This window comes from Hippocampus bargibanti, linkage group LG10 (genome assembly GCF_051943395.1).
Source record: "Hippocampus bargibanti isolate YZ-2025 linkage group LG10, ASM5194339v1, whole genome shotgun sequence".
Lineage (NCBI taxonomy): Eukaryota > Metazoa > Chordata > Actinopteri > Syngnathiformes > Syngnathidae > Hippocampus > Hippocampus bargibanti.
Window position 1 is genome coordinate 12,037,686 of NC_142743.1, and position 18,026 is coordinate 12,055,711.

The window sequence follows — 18,026 nt, forward strand, 5'->3', positions numbered from 1 at the left end:
ATTATTCTTTCTCATATGACAACTTTCTGTTTTTCCCCCCTTTATTTGTAAAATCACAACTTTATTCTTTTTCCTTCTAAGATGAAAAATGATTACTTTTTTTGGCAAAGTAATTTTTGGGAGGAGCTTCATTTTATTTTCAGGAAATTTGTAACCTTTTACCTTCTTCCTTACAACTTCATTTCCTGTCAAATTACCTTTTTTCACCTCTCAGATTTTGAGAACCGTGCTAATAAAAAACGTGCATACGAATTAAAACAGGGAAAAATTATTTTGTCATTTTGTCACACTATATGTAAAACTATACTTATGATCCATGTTTTTCTTTTTTTCCCTTAATTGCGAATCTTGTATTACACTGAGCAACCCGCACAAAAAAAATAAATAAAAACAGCTGGTGTTCGATGACAAACTACCAAAATAAATAAATAAAACAACAGAAACCCCCTTTGTCTCTTTGCTCGCGCTACTTTTTCGCCTCCGACTTGCACTACAACAATTTTAAAGGTTGCACTGTTTTTACCAGCTCAGGATGTTGGAGTGACCCCCAACAACGTTCACAAGGTCATCTGACACAAAAAAATCCGGAGAAAAATACAATAAAATAAAAAACGCAACACTGATGCAAAATTGAAGAACGCTCATCAAGACCCTGACCGCACTTTTTGTTGAATGGAGCTCACACAGCAGTTGTCTCTCACGTCTGACGACCCCCCTCATCCACAAAGGACCATTGACGACTATTGCACTAAGCTGGGAGTTTCCACAGACAACCCCCAGCATCCATCCCCCCCACTCCGCCGCCACTATGCCCAGCGCCCGCTCGATACGAAGCTTCGGCTGAAGGAGAAGCTGGTATCTGAATTGGTATGCTTGCCCCAAGCACCAAAGGGGATCACAACGATGGTGCTGTTGTCCTCCGAACCGTACTGCAGAGCCTGCCAGAGTATGTGTAGTAGTAATAATAATAATAACAATAATAATAATAATAATAATAATCGATAAGACTGTGAACAATCCAGTATCATGCACTTTTTGTGTGTGTAAATTGAGAATTTGAATTGTACATAATTGTCGCCACGGTTGTTTAGTTACTTCGCAACAAACCAAAGACGTATGCAGTCGATTTAAGCTCATTATTATGTTGTTAACAAAAAAAAAGTAAAGAAATACTTAGAGCGCAAACAACACAATATTTCTCCACTGATATCTTCAAATGAAAACGCAGACCGCCCCCACTGCTTAGGTCGCGACTCATACCTGCTCAGAGATGCGCTGCGCCGCCTCCTTTGGGTCGTGACACTGGTTGATGACGTTGCAAATCTCCTGGCTGTTCATGATGAAATTGATGCCGTCAGTGGTCAGCGCCAAGAAGGAATCGTGCACGGGGTTCAACTTTTGAGGGGAGGATCACAATGATGATTCATTATTGTATTATTTGAAGATGATGCGTGAATATATTCAAGCCTCAACAGCACGGAAAATTGCACTTTAGCGTTTGTGTGAACTTGGTACCACCTATTGGTGTCTGCTTGCTACTGCAATACCAAAAGCAATTCAATTATAAGTGTAAATATTTTCTTTTTTTTGTTTTTCTTCATTTGATAAATGCAGTAAATAATTCTAATCAAACGGTTTGATTAGTAGTATTAGTAATAGTAGTAGTATTTAGTCGTGTGTGTGGAGGGGTTCACCCTCCCCCAACATCTTGCTATTCACATGGGAGCTGCCCAAGCATTTTCTCTGCCAATATCCACAAGAAAAATAAAAAAAACATGGCCAAATAAAATCGAACACATTACTCCCCCCCAAGGTTGCATGACTTGGCCACGGATTAAAATGGTGCCAAGGGTCTTTCACCTCATCTTTACACGTCAACGTACCACGATCCTCTTGGTCTCGGGCTCGGCAATCACCCCGAAGCCCTTCAAGTCAAAGTCACCGATGCTGCGCGTCATGGCCAGCCTGCCGTTGACATTGGACTGGCCTAAACTGTTCCAAGTGATGAAGCCGCCGCTCCTCTTGATCCTAAGCAGATATAAAAACAAGGCACCTTAATGAGAAAAGTTGTTCTTTTCCCTCCCGTGTTGCACGACGGGCGGAAAAATTCACAGCGGAACGCTTGTGAATGAAGACTTCTTTTTGTCAGATTGTTCTGGTCTCACTAGTGGTTAAATTACTCACATTGGTGAAACATCAAGTTAAATAAATCTAGTCCAAAACAGAATTTTGTTTTTAGAGGTGACAAAACCACAGTCGTGTAATTAACACAAAATACAGGTACAGTGTACCCATGTATCGGGAATAGTAGGCGTATGATAAAAATCAACATGTAATTGATGGCTTTTGAAATGCCATGAGGTTTTAAACAAATCTGTGATACCTCAACCATAAAATACCAAGAACAAAATGGCAAATTCTATTTACAAAAATTCTCTAGTTCAAAAAATCTACGATTGACAAGGCTCACAATTTGCATGCCAATTTAGGAGTGGTAGTAGTGTTTAGTCATGTGTGTGTGGATGGGGAATTTCCCCCGCCAAAAAACATCTTACTATTCACAACAAAACTGCCCAAGCCTTTTCTCTGCCAATTCCCACAAATAAATTCAAAAAGACATCAGCAACGCTCTTCCTTCGGTTTGCCGTTTACCATCAGCTCAAGTGTACAAATATCGGTCTTGAGCTCTACTGAACAGAAAAATAAAGAAATAAGGGTGACCTCATATTGTTTTATTCCATGGCTGGCAAAAGATGCCATTCACGTTTGTTTGTTTGTTTTTGCGCACTTGCCTCTCCTTCTCATCCCTCCTTTCGGGTGTGTGATCCACGGTGAGCTTGAGGGCCTTGCCCTTGCGGCACAGCATGGCGCGGCTGTCGCCCACGCTGGCCACAACCAGCTCGATCCCGTCCCTCAGCAGGGCCACGGTGGCAGTGGTGCCCGCGTTCACCCCGGGCACTAAAGAAACAATCCGCAAGGCGTGCGTGAGAGGCGAGTCGATGGTTCTCAAGTGCGCACAAACAAAACCACAGGGTGGATGCATATCTTGAGCGCGCGCGCACACACACACACGCACACACAAAACACGGAGAAATGAAGACAGGGGTTGGGGGGGGGGGTCATGTAGGAGATAAAACAGTTGGCAATGAAAGGGGGTGGATGGGGTAGTTGTACTTGTACTACATGCACTTGAACAGTTGAGTGTTTGGTTAAACGGACATTTTAAACAGCACTTAGCATTGATTCGCTAACCAAACAATCACATACAAAGTCTACTACTGATACAAATGCGGTCAGATGTTGATTATTGATTTTTTTAAACAAAATATAGTAGCAACAATGATTCGTTTCATTTTCTTTAACTGAACTAGTCATTGAGACATTATGATGCTGTTCAACTAAATAACCCCCACGTTCAGTTTTAAGGGGGCGTAACGTGGATTTAAACAAAATCTGCACACCCGTGTTCAAATACCAAGTTTTGGCTGGTACATTTACCAGACTAACAGACCGTTTTGAAACTTTCCACCATGGACATTATAAAAACCTGGTGTTTTTAACAAGGGTGTGTAGACTTTTCATATCGTCTGTATAAGCAAAATTGGACTTATTAAGTGTTTTTAGTCGACGAGGTAGGTCTCTGGCATGCCTGCCCGCGTATCCAGCGTGAAACGAAACACACAAAAAAGTAATCCTTTTTGTGAACCGGCCTATTTCCAAAAATATGTATAAATAAAACATAACCTAAATATTTTTTTTTTTTAATTACGCGCACCAGCAGCCATGTCGATTTTTACCACTAGCTTGCAATGCTAGGCTATATTCAGCGAGCTAGCATCAATATTAACTTGCGTATGAAAACTGTTGAAGTACACATACATCTATTTGTTTATTTAGTTGGTAATTTTATGTAATATCATACCAAACGAAACACGTCGGTCTCGTTTGGAACCGGTGGGCTGTCTTGCGATGCTAGGCTATATTCGGCGAGCTCGCATCGACGTTAACTTGCGTCGGAATACTGTTGAGTCCACAAAAATCTATTTGTTATTTATTTATTTAGTAATTGTATGTAATATAATACCAAACGAAACACGTTGAACTCGTTTGAAACTGTCTGTCTGTCGCTTCCGAAAACGGCCAGCATCGAGCGGGTCGGGCACGTTGAGCGGTAATTGGGGTCGCCAGACAGCAATGATATGTTTCAATTCGATTCCAACTGAATTTCAGCTCTCCAAACTTGCTCCACAGATGAGCTCCGTTGGTTGAGAGCGCCATTTCCGGTCCCAATTGGGGGTATCGGATATTGCTTGCGTCTGCGTGGAGTATTTCTGGCAAAAGGGGGGGTGACAACAGACGTTCTCAAAACGGACGTGCGCTCTCACAAGAAGCTCTCGCAGGCACTCGTTTAAGAGATCGAAGAGAGAGCTAGAGAGAGTCTAGAGAGAGAGAAAGAGAGAGAGAGAAGGAGAGTGTGAGAGGGGAGTGAGAGAAAGATAGGGAACCTTCCAGAAGTCCAGGATTTAGGACCCGCTGGACTCTCTCTCCTTCAATATCTAGCCCCTCGTCATCCACATTGGTGCCAAGGGCCTCCAGCTCTGAGCTGGGTCCGCAGCTGCCGTGGATAACATGCACACACATACACATACAGGCATATTGGGACATTTCACACAGCGCGGCGCCCGCTCCGTGGGTGCCGCGTCAACACGTCAACTGGTGTGAATTAACATTGGCGGAAAACTAACGACAGTTGGATTATGTTTCAAATGTGGCTTTTCACAGACTCATTTGCATGCGCTGTATGTTGTCTAGGATTAATTTTAATACCACCACCAGAAAAATGCTCACTAAATAATATCTATCCACTATCTAATAATGCTCAAAGCATTATTACAATACAGAAGCATAGTGGGGCAAAGTGTTCATCAATTATTCTGCAGTCTGAATTTTAACTCATTCACTTCTTCTTCTTTTCCTTTCGGCTTTTCCCGTCAGTGGTCGCCACAGTCACTGCCTTTCCCAAATTTATTCCGGAATTGAAAAGCATGACGTGGAGCGCCATTCCTAAATATCTTCGGGTTTTGTTTTTTTCTTGAACGGGTGGGTGCCGATAAAGCACTGGTAAGATATATGTTTTTCCCCCTTCCACGAGGCGGAAGCATTTGCCTTTTGCCCACGTTAGCGCTCTGTTTCAGCCTTAGCTGTTAAAGCGCTATATAATCAGTATGTATTGTATTTTGTACAGTTGCCTCCATTTGGAGCTCAGATAACTCCAGACCCATATTGTTTAGGAATTAACTATTTTCTTCTGATTAAAGACAAGAGTCTAAGGTTTCTTATGCTGTGTTGAATGTTGATGATGTCATCCTAAAACTCAATATTCTGCAATTTGAGAGAAAATGACAAAAACCTTGGCACTGGAGTGGACACATTTTTGCACATCGTCTGGCAGTGAATGAGTTAATATTGCAGTACAGTATATTTTGGAAAAATTCTTATAGATCTATTGCACTTAAAAAAAATTGACAAATTGTACCTCGTCCAACCTGGAGAATGAGATTATTTTTTTCCCTACTTGGGAGTCCAATGAGTTTAGTATATAGAATTGATCCTTTCCTTTTTAATTTTTTTTTGGGGGGGCAAATGTTAATTTTAAAATATCAGTATTTTTTATATGTACAATGTGGATGAAAACCAATCAATCAAAAAATATTTACCCCCCCAAAAAACTGCCTCAATATTGTCCTGACTAATTCTCCCGAATTAGGAGACTAAATCTTTCCCAAAGCGTGTTTTGATGAGGAGTTCAAAATTATGAATCAACCCTAACAAGGCCATACACAATCACGAGTCACATTTAAAATAATTGATTACGTGGATCTTTAAAAAAAAATTGACAAGAATTCCTCTGGGAGTCTGGCCGGGCTCCAATTATTAAAAATAAACAATGACATGAAGCATTTTGGCACACGAATCACGTGTTTCACGAGCCAACCTGGGGATTCAATGTAACCTGCAATTTTTAGGGGGTATTTTTGACAGTCCAAACTGTCTTACAAAGTGTAAAACTAAAATAAAATACCTGTGGTAGCATGCGTGTCAATATTTCATTTTTAGCTGGTTTCTATAAGCCCAATGCAGCACCAGCTATCTGCAGTCTTCGAAAATCAATTCTTGAACCCTGAAGTTTGGAGTGTCATAAACTGAGGAACTCCTCAACTCACTGTTTTTTTTGCGCTGTTTTGAATTGTGCCACTCATCTCATTCGATGTCGAAAGCAATTGAGAAGACGTTAACGCGTTATATCGCCTGTTTTGGTATCTTCTTCGTCAATCACCAGTTTAGCTTAGCTTTAAATCACATGCCTTCATGTCACTTAGCACAACAACTAACATTTTTTTTAAAAAGGTATTACTGTGTCAGACAAAGAATTACGTTTTAAAGTAAACTAATATTTTTGTTCAACCTACCATCGGAAGAGCACCGCAAATGCTTGGTTAAAGCTTTGTCTACTTCCAGGAAAGATTGACTTAAAACCAGTTCCAGGTTGTCCTCATCGGCCACAAGATCCCTGAAACGACATACAAAAAAAATATAAGTACACAGAGACTAACAAAGACTTCCTTGTGAACATGACGCTCCAGATAAACATCTAAAATATTCGTCTCGGCTGCATGCGTCGCGCACCCAAAGGAGCAAACAAGCGGAGGTATAATTGCCGCTTTCACGGCCAGGTCTTGACTTGACGGCAAATCTACGATCGTCTGCTATCGAACGTAATGATCATTTAAATGGTTTGTACTGGCAGTATATATTACTGAACACTATAAAAATCAATACTGTATGTATTTGATAGGGAATAGACAGAAAAGAAGTTATCATATTTTAAAGTGTCATGCTTGGAAGGCCCACAAAGGAAGCACAGAAAATGAGGTGGACAGACACAGCCTGAAACTGTCATCTTCATGTAGGAGATCTGGCCTTGGACTAATTTACAACTTGGTCAACTCCTTCACAGGAAGAGGTCTTTACCCAGGTTACAAATACAGTAAAGTCTCGTTATATCGATATCGGATATATCGATAGTCCCGGTTATATCAATACTATTTCTATGCACGCACGGAGAAAATTACATGCAAACAGGGTCGGATATATCGATAGTCCCGGTTATATCGATATTTTTTCGGACTCCCTTGAATATCGATATAACGAGACTTTACTGTATATCAGTTCATGGAAAGGACAACCAATTAAAATGTCTATGTTCTGCTGGTTTATGGATGTTGGTGCTTGGGACGTCCAGGGGTGTGGTATTTAATTCAAGTAGACAATGGCTGCGTCTCCTGCTGGCAGTAAAAGACAATCTTCCTGTGTTCGAGCCTTTGTTCACAGTGTCCGACCGAACATCGCTGACTGTATTGCATTGTATATAGATCGAATCACATCCTTACTTGATAAAATTCTCCAAGTATTTATGACAGAAATCCGCCGCTTCCGGTCCACCGTGCCCGTCAAACACGGCAAAGTAGATAATGTTGTCGGTCATTTGGGAGAGCTGGAAACGGTCCTCGTTTTCTTTGCGCTGGCCGATGAGCGAGGCACAGCCCACATTGGAGAGGCTGACTTTGGGAATGGGCTTGCCGTAACGGATACTGGACGGCAGGAGGATGGGCTCGTCAATGCGATTGTCCCAGATGCCGAAAGAGTCCCAGGTCGTGGGGCGCCCGCTGCTGTCGGCGTCGAAACGGGTGCCGCTGCGGCGCTTGTCTGACGGCGTGTGGATCTGCCTCTTGGGGATGGCGGAGTAAAGGGCAATGTCGTGCTTCAACGGGAGGGGAGCGAGGGCCATTTGGGGGAGACTGTTACGTCCAACATGGGGTCCATTGCTGCACCTTGCCAGGCGGGCGAGAAAGGCTATTGACATCACCCTTCGAGCAGGAATACTAGAGAAGCACTGGATATCGAAGGATCCAATAACCTCACATAGGAAAAAGAGGAGATACAATAATTATTTTTATTCTTTTATTGCGTGCACAGTCGTATTTTTTTTTTTTTACATTTTACTTCTCTTCCTTTTTTAACAGACAAGGTTAACAATTACATACACCACAAGATAGTGAAATGCTTCATTATTTTTTTTTATTGGTCGTAGTCAATTGTGCTTTGTGTTGTTTTAATGGTCACGTTTCACACGACGACAACGAAAATCCACCGGTGCTCTGATTTGTAATTTGATTCTAAAACTGACCAAATTCTTCCGTGGACATTAGTTGCCTGTTAGACTGTAGCCTATCCCTTTTCACATCTTGGACGCTCTCCAGTTTTTATGTCATGAATGCCCTTGAGTATAAATTTTCCACAGGAAAGAAAGCGAAACGTCTGACGGTTTCATCCATTTCGATCCAAATGCGTAGCTAGCATGTTTCCTTGTCGTTAGCACAAGTTAGCCGACGAGCTAGTTTCGACGACTTGGACAAAAATAGAGTGCCACAGAACAACCTTACCTTATATTTGTTTTTGAAAAATCAGTCTTGTTTTATTCACCTTTAGACGATTATTTTGTTGCCCAAATGGATGGTTAACGCGTGGTGGCAAGCGACACTCCTCTCCTTGTCTTGCTAGGTTGCATAACGCAATGTTGTTAAACAAGGTATTAGAGTGCCGACAGCCAATCAGAACGCGAGAATTGCGTGGACGCCCATAGAACAAGGAAGATGATTGGTGATTTAAAACAACCAATCATAAATTAGTATCTTATATGCAAAGCCCCCTCAGCAAGTTAGCAACAACCCGAACAGATTACCTCCAATGCCAATCGTAGTTGTTAAATATATTGTCGTCAAACCACAGAAAAAAATGTATTATTGAACCGCCAATATTTTCAATAATATGATTATCTGAGGCTAAGGAGTCATTCTTGAACTAACGCTTGTTCAGAAATGAATTATTTTTCAAGTGTACTCCCAAAAAATGTTGCAAAGTTTGATTTGAGAAGGTAAAAGAATGTCGTTTTAATACATTTCCTCTTGTTAATTGTATGATTCCTTTCGTAATGACGTTTGTGACACCACAACCATGACGCTCACTACAGAAATGGGTGGTCGGATATAAAGATGCACTGGTTTTGTTTACCTTTGGTTTTATTTCGTAAAAAAAAAACACAATTACTCCTGCTGCTTTTTGTATTAACAAAAGTGTTTTGAGATTAGTCTGTGCGGTGTCACGAGTTGTGAGTGGATATGTCAACCTCTTCCCATTACGCCAAACGATCGTTCACTGATGTATTCGTTTGGACTTTAATGCTTTGTCCGATCCTTGAGACATGATGTAAAACACTATTTTTGTTTTTCCTGACAAACAAGATGTGTTTGTAGTTCGTGGAAATTGTCATTTTGAACAATAAACTAAAAGTTTGTTCAGTACATAGTGAACATTGGAGTGTTCAGTGGAGCTGCAGGGAGTAGTCTTCTGCTCCCCCCAACCTGAGAGCAGGGACCTATCGTAGCAGAGTCCGGCACCGCCATGTCTGGACAGAAGGGATATATAACTTCTTCTTTTCCTTTCGGCGTTTCCCTTCAAGGGGTCGCCACAGCGAATCAGTAACCTCCATCTTCAGAAGTATAATACGCATGTTTGTTTTGGCCAAGCTTTTACGTCGGATGCCCTTCCTGACACAAACCTCTGTATTTATCCGGGTTTGGTACCAGAACAAGCAACTCGCTCAGTAAAAGGCTCCCAAACACAGTAGGGATATATATAGGGCCTAAACTACCAGTAAAACTTTAGTTTGCTGACGAAGTTTTTTGGATAAGAAGCGAAACGTCCGACACCTTCAAAGAAGTACAGATGAAAAAAAGAAGCTCTCGTTGTAGCGGAAATTCCGAGGCAAGCAAAAATAAAAATCGTGCTTGCCGTAAATTCTTGGCAAATTGGTAAATCTAATAAAGTATCGCTGTGGCGCCGTCATGCGGCACGATTATGTCAAAGTATGGAGTGGGGAGAGAAGCTTCAAATTTATGGAATTTACAGATTATTTTAACTTCGTGGGGTCTTGCAATATCTAAAGACAACAGAAAAAGTTACGCAGGACAAAAAAGCCACCAAGACCAGAGTCAGTAAAAATATCTTTTTACATTCTTATGTACAAAATACAAATACAGTTGATGTACTAAAATGTACACACACTGTCAATGTGCGAACCTCACCAGTGCTTGTGTTCAGTCAAAACCAACATAGACTCCGATTAATTTATCCCTAACAGTTTCTGAAAAAGCAAAACAGAAACATGTGCTCACACCAATGTGAACATATGCCCACGTTGTTCAGATTTACAACAGGAGGGAAAAGATTTGGACATTTATCATTATTATCATCTTTTTTTCACGCTAAACTCTCACACACTCAAGGACTAAAATTAACAACATAAAAAACATGCTAAGTTTGATGTTACAAATGATCACGAAATACACATTGTGAGTCTTTGGGTTTTTCTATCTGCAAGTATTATGGACCACGTGGAAAAAAATCATAAGATAGGCGATAAAAATAGCGCCCAATTTTTCTGTCTCTCGATCATAAATGTGACAGCTTTTTTTCCCCCCTATTTCAGATTCTAAAAAATAGAAACATGTTTTTCAAAAGATAAGAGACTAAAGTCTGAATTTGGGAGACAAAGTCAAAACCTGACAAAGAATAATTTTGCGGGAATAACGTCATACTAAAAAAGTTGCTATTTCAGGAGGAAAAAGTCATGAAATGGGTGAAAGTATAAAATCTTATTAAAATTGGTGTCTTACAAAGTTTCATGTTAATTTGTTCTTTTCATTGTAAAATTCTGACCTTATTTGTGCAAAAATACAACTATGGCTTGCGGTATTACAGCTTTTGTTTCTCACAAAAAAAAAATCCTTATGATACAATTCCAGTTTCTCACATGCTTTGCAGTGTCTTTTTGTCTCCTACTAACTAACTCATGCAGAACATTAATTTGTTCTTCTTCTTCTTTTCCTTTGGGATTTACCCTTCAAGGGGTCGCCACAGCGAATCAGTGTCCTCCATCTTCAGAGAATATTCATTTAGTTCTTGCAAATAATTCCAGCAACTTGATTCTCTCTATCATTTTGTTGATCTATTTTACTGGGTGGTCCATAATACTAACAAAACAATCATTTTAGCTACTAGCAAAACATTATTGGCAGAGGTCATGGCATACATTAAAATCTGCAACAAATATAAAGTCTCTCATAAAAAAATATCCACCATCTTTTTTTAAAATAGCATTTCATCCGTATATTTTTTTTCTCAAGACTTCTATGGCAAAAGAGGTACAAACGGGCACAAATAAATTAGTAGACATTACAAGCGTGATTTGTTTTTGGGTAGCGTGGAGAGAGGAGCAGGTGAAGACAAACCATGATGATACTGGAGTCTTTGATTTTGGCCTTGTTATTTTTTTTTTTATATTTCTTTTGCTCAGATGATCTTGGTGGACTCTCTTTTGCTGATGAGGACCTCCAGTAGCTTCATTTTGGCTTTGACGTGTTTGTACTCGTTGTACTCTGTGGCCAGAGGCGAGCGGTCCTCCTTCTGAACGTTCCTGAGAAAACACGACCAGGGTATTGGGTTGATTTAAATTGCGGTTTAGAAGACTGCATCAAATAAAATTCAGTACTTAGATTTTAGCCCTTGTACTTACCTCCCATTTTGTCGAAAGAACTGCTCCTCGAATTCTTTGAGAGTCTTACGGATTTGTTTCTTCTCCTCTCGGGTCTCCTGGAGTTGCTCCACTAACTCTTGTCTACCAGGTGAAGACAAAAATCACATCATAAAAGCAATTACAATGACACGACTGGCTGGTGAATTTGACTCGCAAAATCTCCAGCGGCATATTTTGTGGTGAATCGATCCCGCCGTTGTTCAAGGCTTACGTGGTGGCGGAGTGCAGGTTGGACAGCCGCATATCCGTGACGTTCTTGGAGGGCGTCTGTTCGTCAACTGGGGAAATGAAGCCGTCCACGTCGTCATGACCCAAGAACCTGAACACGTTCAGGTCAGGACGAGCGGTCACGGAAAACTGCAGCTTGGCGTCACTCTCGTCCTCCGAGCCTTCCTCTTCCTCCTGCGTGATGAAAGTGAGCTTGATTGAAATGGGGTTTCAGACTGGCCGGGACTTGTGGGAGGACTTGGTCGAGACTCTCCCAGACAGTTCGAGACCGGGACTACTGATCCGGTTGTGAATTTTGTGATTGGCGGCAACTGGTTGATCGATTGTGACTAGCCATGACTGGTCGAGTCCGGTTGAGACTTAAGTCTAAGTGACTGAGACAATCAGGTTGAGACCAGGTGGGACTTGTTGAGTCAGGAGAACACCGGACGGTTCAGGTTGAGACCGGTCAAGTCAAGTGGAAACCACTTGAGACTGGGACTGACTGACTGAGACTGGACAGGTCTGGTTGAGATGAGTTTAGATCACCACAGACTGTTTACGATCAGCAAGAACTGGTCAAGGCCGGCGAAGACTGGTCAAGATTGCTTAAGACTTGCCCATGTCAGACCAAGGTGAGATGGCAGGTTGAAAGTGTCTGTAACCGGTCAAGTCTCAGAGACTCCATCGGATCAGGGTGTGGCTATCCGTGATTCGTATGAGTCTGGATGAGACCTAACAAAACGTGCGGCAGTTGGTGAAGTCAGGTTAAGCCGACCGATTTGATTTCGCCACAGACTGTTTACAATCAGCAAGAACTGGTCAAGGCTGGCGAAGACTGGTCGAGATTGCTCAAGACTTGCCCATTTCATACTAAGGTGCGATGGTAGGTGGAAAGTGTCTATGACCGGTCAAGTCTAAAATACTAGATCAAGTCAGGGTGTGACTATCCGCAATTAGTTTGAGTCTGGATGAGACTAAACGAATCGGGCGGTGATTGGTCAAGTCAGGTTGAGGTGATTTGATCCTGCGACGAATTTGGACTTGTCCAAGTCAAGTCCAAATTGTTTGACACAAGTCGGTTGAAATGGATAAAATTGGCAGCGGCAAGTCAGATTGAGACCGCGTGAGTCCATTTCACACCGGTTGTGACTGGGTGAAATCAGCTTTGATCGGTCAAGTCACGTGGGAAGCGGACGCCTAAGATCGACTCGTCAAAACTGCCCGAGTCAAGCTGAGACACAGGTTGAGACACACTGAGAGCGAGTCAGCCATTTTGGAGTCAGGTTGTTTCCCGTAAAGTCGTGTCAAGACTACCTGAAATGTGTTTGACTGATTGAATCAAGCTCAACATGGGTCAAGACTGTTGTCATCAGACCCAGACCGGGTGTGATTTGGGTTAGTGGTTAACAAATCATAACCGCCATTTCATACCCCTCATTCAGAATCCAACTGTTGGTAGAATCTTATTCAAAACATTCACAAGTAGTTGCCGTGCTAAATGTAAACAGTGGAAAATGATAGTAAATTCATGCACCACAGAAACAACCACAATGTCAGCAATACACACAACCAAAAAAAAAATAAAATTAAATACAATAAATAAACATTGTCAAAGAAGACACAAATGCATTGAGATGTTTTGCCTTGGTGGCGGTCACGCCAATGTACACGTTACATTTTTATATTATTTATGTCGAGCATTTCAATGAGAACCGAGTTAGTAAAATGTCTCAAAAGCAAAACATGGCGACAACAAAGATAAAAAAAAACAACCACAACTCTACTGATTCAACATGAAAACAGCGGGCAGCTGTCCAATCAGCAGGCAGCCATGATGCGGGAGGTCTATGTCAAGGGTGGGCAAACTTGTGAGCTTGAGGGCCATGTTGGATTTTTAAAATTGAATGAAAACAAAAAACGTGAAAAATGTGAAAAAAAATAATTGAAAACTAGAACAATATCACATTTTAACATCAAAGAAAAAATATCATTTTCATTTTAAATCATTCACTGCCAAATGATGAAATTGCAGGACCCAGAGAATATTGAGTTTTAGGAGTACATAAACATTCAATTAAGCATCAGAAACTTTAGACTCCATTCTTTCATCAGAAAAAAAGAGTTAATTCCTATGTTATATGGGTCTGGAGTTATCTGCGCTTGAAGTGGAGGCAGCTGTACAAAATACAATACATGCATATTGATTTATATAGCGCTTTAAGAACTGCTGAAGCTGTAATAAAGCCCTAACATGAAAAAAAAGCAAATGCTGCCCCCTTGTGGTAGGGAAAAACCATTGCCAGAGGTCTGACGAGCGCTTTATCGGCACACCCCGCAAGAAAAATCAAAACAAATTCGGAAATGTCGCTCCACGTCACATGCGTCAATACCAAAACAAATTCGGGAATGGCAGCGAATGAGTTAAAAAATTAACAAATAAATGCCCATTTTGCATAGGTTTCAGAAATAACATATTAAAAAACGAAAAAATAAAAACAAAGCATTTTAATAACCTAAGTTTAAAGGAAAAAGGATAAATCAATGCTGAATGAGCCGAATGGAAGAGTGGAGTCGGCCTTGTGTGGCCCTCGCGCCTTATTTTGCTCACCCCTGATTTAGAGGGTTGTCAATAAATAAATAAATAGTTCAAAAAATGTAAATCAATGGAAGAGGGCGGGCGGGAGAGGGTTTGACTGATTACGCAAGCAGCTGAATGCAGCACGGCCCCTTTTCACCTTGACTTCGTCGAAGAAAAGCGCGGTTACGCCCTCGATAATGGGCTGCAGCAGGGGGCCTCGGCGCTTGCTGGAGGGCGAGGCCTGCGGCGACGTCGAGAAGTAGCCGTTAGCCGGCGTGGAGGTTACAGCGCCGCCGCCTCCGCCACCGCACTAGCCAGACGGACATGTTTTGCGTCAGCATTGCTAACAATAACGTGCCGACAGTTTCATGGGTGGAAATAAAACGAAGGGCGTTGGGGTTCCTCCCCTCTGTGGTGAGTAACCGAGAGACTTTGTTTTCATATCTTCAGTCTGACAAGAAACCACATTTTGGCCACCAACATAAATAAATAAATAAAAATACGCAGCATTGGGTAAAAGTGGAAAAAGAAAAGATTACATCAATAATGTAATACAAAAAAAGCATAATGACGAAAATAATTCGAATATAATAGGAACAAATTGAACATTAACTCATTCACTGCCAGATTACACTCTCTTCTTTCATCAGGTAAAAAAGAGTTAATTCCTAAATCATATGGATCTGGAGTTATATGAGCTTGAAATGAGGGCGGCTGTCCAAAATACAATGCAAGACATACATATTGGTTTATATAGAGCTTTAACAACAGCTGGAACAAAGCGCTAGCATGGAAAAAAAGGCAAGTGCTGCGCCCTTGTGGGAGAGAAAAAAACATTGCCAGATGCCATGCGCTTTATTGGCACCCGAATAAGAAAAAATGGCGCTCTATATCATATTTTCAATTCCCGAATAAATTCGTGAATGGCAGTGAATGAGTTAAGTGAAACAATGAAAAAGAAATATAAATAAAATACACTTAAAATAAAGCAAAAATAACTAAAAATAAATACTTTAAAATAAAAAACAGCATTATTTATATTGCTTGAATTTCCTTAACCACATGCGACAGCGTTCACTCAACCCGGAATAACTCAGATAGAAAGCTAGCTGGCAGGCTAATAGATAGCTAGCTAGCCAGATAGCTAAGAGACAGTTAGCTAGATAGCTGCTGATGTCACCTCTTATTTGACTGTTTTGTGTGTATTTTTACATATGGGTAAAAATGACCCACAACAAAAAAATTAAAATACAACATTCTAAAGGTAACAACGGGAATGGAATGACATTTAAAAAAACATGACTAAAATGTAAAAAGAAATCCAAATAGCTATGAAAATTAAAACTGAAAAAAAGCTTCCAGAATTTTTTATACTGTCTATCTTAAAACAATTTCTTCAAAGGTCCACTTTGAAAGCATGATCCACCCATCACACACACAACAAAATGAAGACATGAAAAATGAAAATCAGTCTATTCTATATCAATGCTGTGTCCACTGCGAATTCTTGCCCTCACAGTTTCACCACCAATTATAAAAATTAGGGAGTAAAATGCATCAATGGACATTTGCACACTTTGCATGACTTGAAACACGTCTCGGTACTGGAACAGACACACACGTGATAGCTGTGCGCCTCGGAAATAAACAAAAAAAACAAAACACGTTGCATTCACGAGGCACAAACTTGCCCTTTGACATCATCTTTTATTTTTCAGCCATGACATGTGTCGATGGGCTCGCAAAGACTCCAATCGACATGTTTTTTGGGGGAGGATTAAACCGTGCCTGTCGTTTGCATACCTTTGCAAGAATAATACAAATCGAGGCATGGCGGAGACTACAAAAACAGTGGCACCAATTTTGCGTCGCACTGGGGATTACCGAAAGAGCGTTACGTAATGACATTCGGGTGGAGATCATTTCTTACATAATGAACAATGATTAACAAATACAGGAACAGGCGCAATGTTTGAGGTGGGGTGTGTGTGTGTTTGAGTTATTTATTTTTGCAGCGCATGCCACGCACGTGTGCCCGTGGGCGGCCTCCCATCGGACGCTAAAGCCAACAACACGCGCCGGGATTAAGGGTCCGCAGACGTTTGGACAATGTGCTCTCGGCATGAGCGGCGGTGGGCCGCAAAAATAAATAAAAAATAAAATAAAATAAAGCGGCGGGAATTATATTACTTACGATGACTGGGATGGTCGAGGCTCGGCAAAGGATCTGCTTGACCAGCCGGTACCTGTCATACAATGGCTTCATGATATCCCGCTCACTCTTGGTCACCTGAGAAGATGAAAAACAGGGAGGGGGAGAGGGGGGATTGATCTTAACTCATTCACTGGTTGGACGCGATAGCGTTTTTATTTCACTTTTAAGTGCAATCGATTTTAAAACCATTTTTCCAAAATATACTTTAGTGCAATATGAACTCATTCACTGCCAGACAATGTGCAAAGATGCGTCCACTTGAGTGCCAGGGTTTTTGTAATTTTCACTGAAATTGCAGAACCCACAGAATATTGAGTTTTAGGATTACATAAACATTCAATTCAGCGTAAGAAACCTTAGACTTTCTTCTTTCATCAGGAAAAAAAAGAGTTAATTCCTAAGTTATAAGGGTCTGGAGTTAACTGAGCTTCAAGTGGGGGCGGCTGTCCAAAATACAATATTGATTGATATAGCGCTTTAACAACAGCTTGAAGCTGAAACAAAGCGCGAACATGGACAAAAGGCAAATGTGCCCCCTCATGTAAGGGAAAAACATTGCCAGAAGTCTGACCAGCGCTTTATTGGCACCCTTTGCAAGAAAAAAAACCAAAACCCGTACAAATTCTGGAGTGGCGCTCCACGTCGCACTTTTCAATTTCCAAATTAAATTCGGGAATGGCAGCGAATGAGTTAACAATAGCATCAGTGGATAATCACCATGAGTTCATTGTTCACACTACACTGGCAATCTGGGTCACGGGGGAATTGTAAGCGTGTTTATTTTCAGGGTTTGAACCCAAGGGACTGCCAGGAGATCAGGTGAAAGGTAAAGTAACCCTGTTTACGATTTGCCTTTTGGACAACCGCCCTCATTATAAGCTAAACAACCATATTTCTCAAATGATTGTTGTATCTTCCATCCTTGAAACTGAACTAATGCCGAAAATAAGCAACGGTTTCAGAAATTTAAGTTCCTTTTAGTTAGGGGGTATTTCATCTAAGTGATTCACTGCCATTCACAAATTTATTAAGTAAAAGAAAATATGATGTAGAGCCCCATTCCCGAATTTGTCCGGCTTTTGTTTTTTCATGCTTGGGTGTCAATAAAGCGCTGGCCATGGCCTCTGGTAATGTTTTTGCTTTTCTACCAGGGGGCAGCATGTCCCTTTTTTCCATGTTCACGTTTTGTTCCATCTTAAGCTGTTGTTAAAGCGCTACATAAACCTATATGTATGTACAGTAAAGTCTCGTTATATCGATATCGGATATATCGATAGTCCCGGTTATATCGATACTATTTCTATGCA

At 41.1% G+C, this 18,026-nt stretch overlaps 2 protein-coding genes across 4 annotated transcripts in view; both read right to left on the reverse strand.

The window, feature by feature from the left end:
- Nucleotides 1–605: 605 nt before the first annotated feature.
- ppm1kb (protein phosphatase, Mg2+/Mn2+ dependent 1Kb) lies at nt 606–8,638 on the reverse strand. Of its 2 annotated transcripts, none has more exons than XM_089006595.1 (7): nt 8,505–8,638; nt 7,452–7,978; nt 6,471–6,571; nt 2,793–2,958; nt 1,884–2,028; nt 1,261–1,395; nt 606–938 (listed from the first exon to the last, which is right to left on the reverse strand). In XM_089006595.1, exons 2-7 carry the CDS (start codon nt 7,922–7,924, stop codon nt 807–809), a joined length of 1,152 nt encoding a protein of 383 aa, XP_088862721.1. In that variant the 5' UTR covers nt 7,925–7,978; nt 8,505–8,638; the 3' UTR covers nt 606–806. The 2 variants fall into 2 exon arrangements, with proteins under 2 accessions (XP_088862721.1, XP_088862722.1); XM_089006596.1 differs by having other exon boundaries at nt 8,545–8,630.
- A 1,473-nt stretch (nt 8,639–10,111) lies between these two features.
- fam13a (family with sequence similarity 13 member A) overlaps nt 10,112–18,026 on the reverse strand; it is a 51,488-nt gene continuing 43,573 nt past the window's right edge. Inside the window, exons 20-24 of one of the 2 annotated variants that reach the window (XM_089006590.1) lie at nt 16,699–16,794; nt 14,662–14,814; nt 11,928–12,118; nt 11,696–11,797; nt 10,112–11,596 (exon numbers count right to left, since the gene is read on the reverse strand). In XM_089006590.1, the coding sequence (XP_088862716.1) occupies nt 11,473–11,596; nt 11,696–11,797; nt 11,928–12,118; nt 14,662–14,814; nt 16,699–16,794 (666 nt within the window). In that variant the 3' untranslated portion in view covers nt 10,112–11,472. The remainder of the gene's footprint in view (nt 11,597–11,695; nt 11,798–11,927; nt 12,119–14,661; nt 14,815–16,698; nt 16,795–18,026) is intronic. The other variant, XM_089006591.1, reaches the window with a different exon arrangement.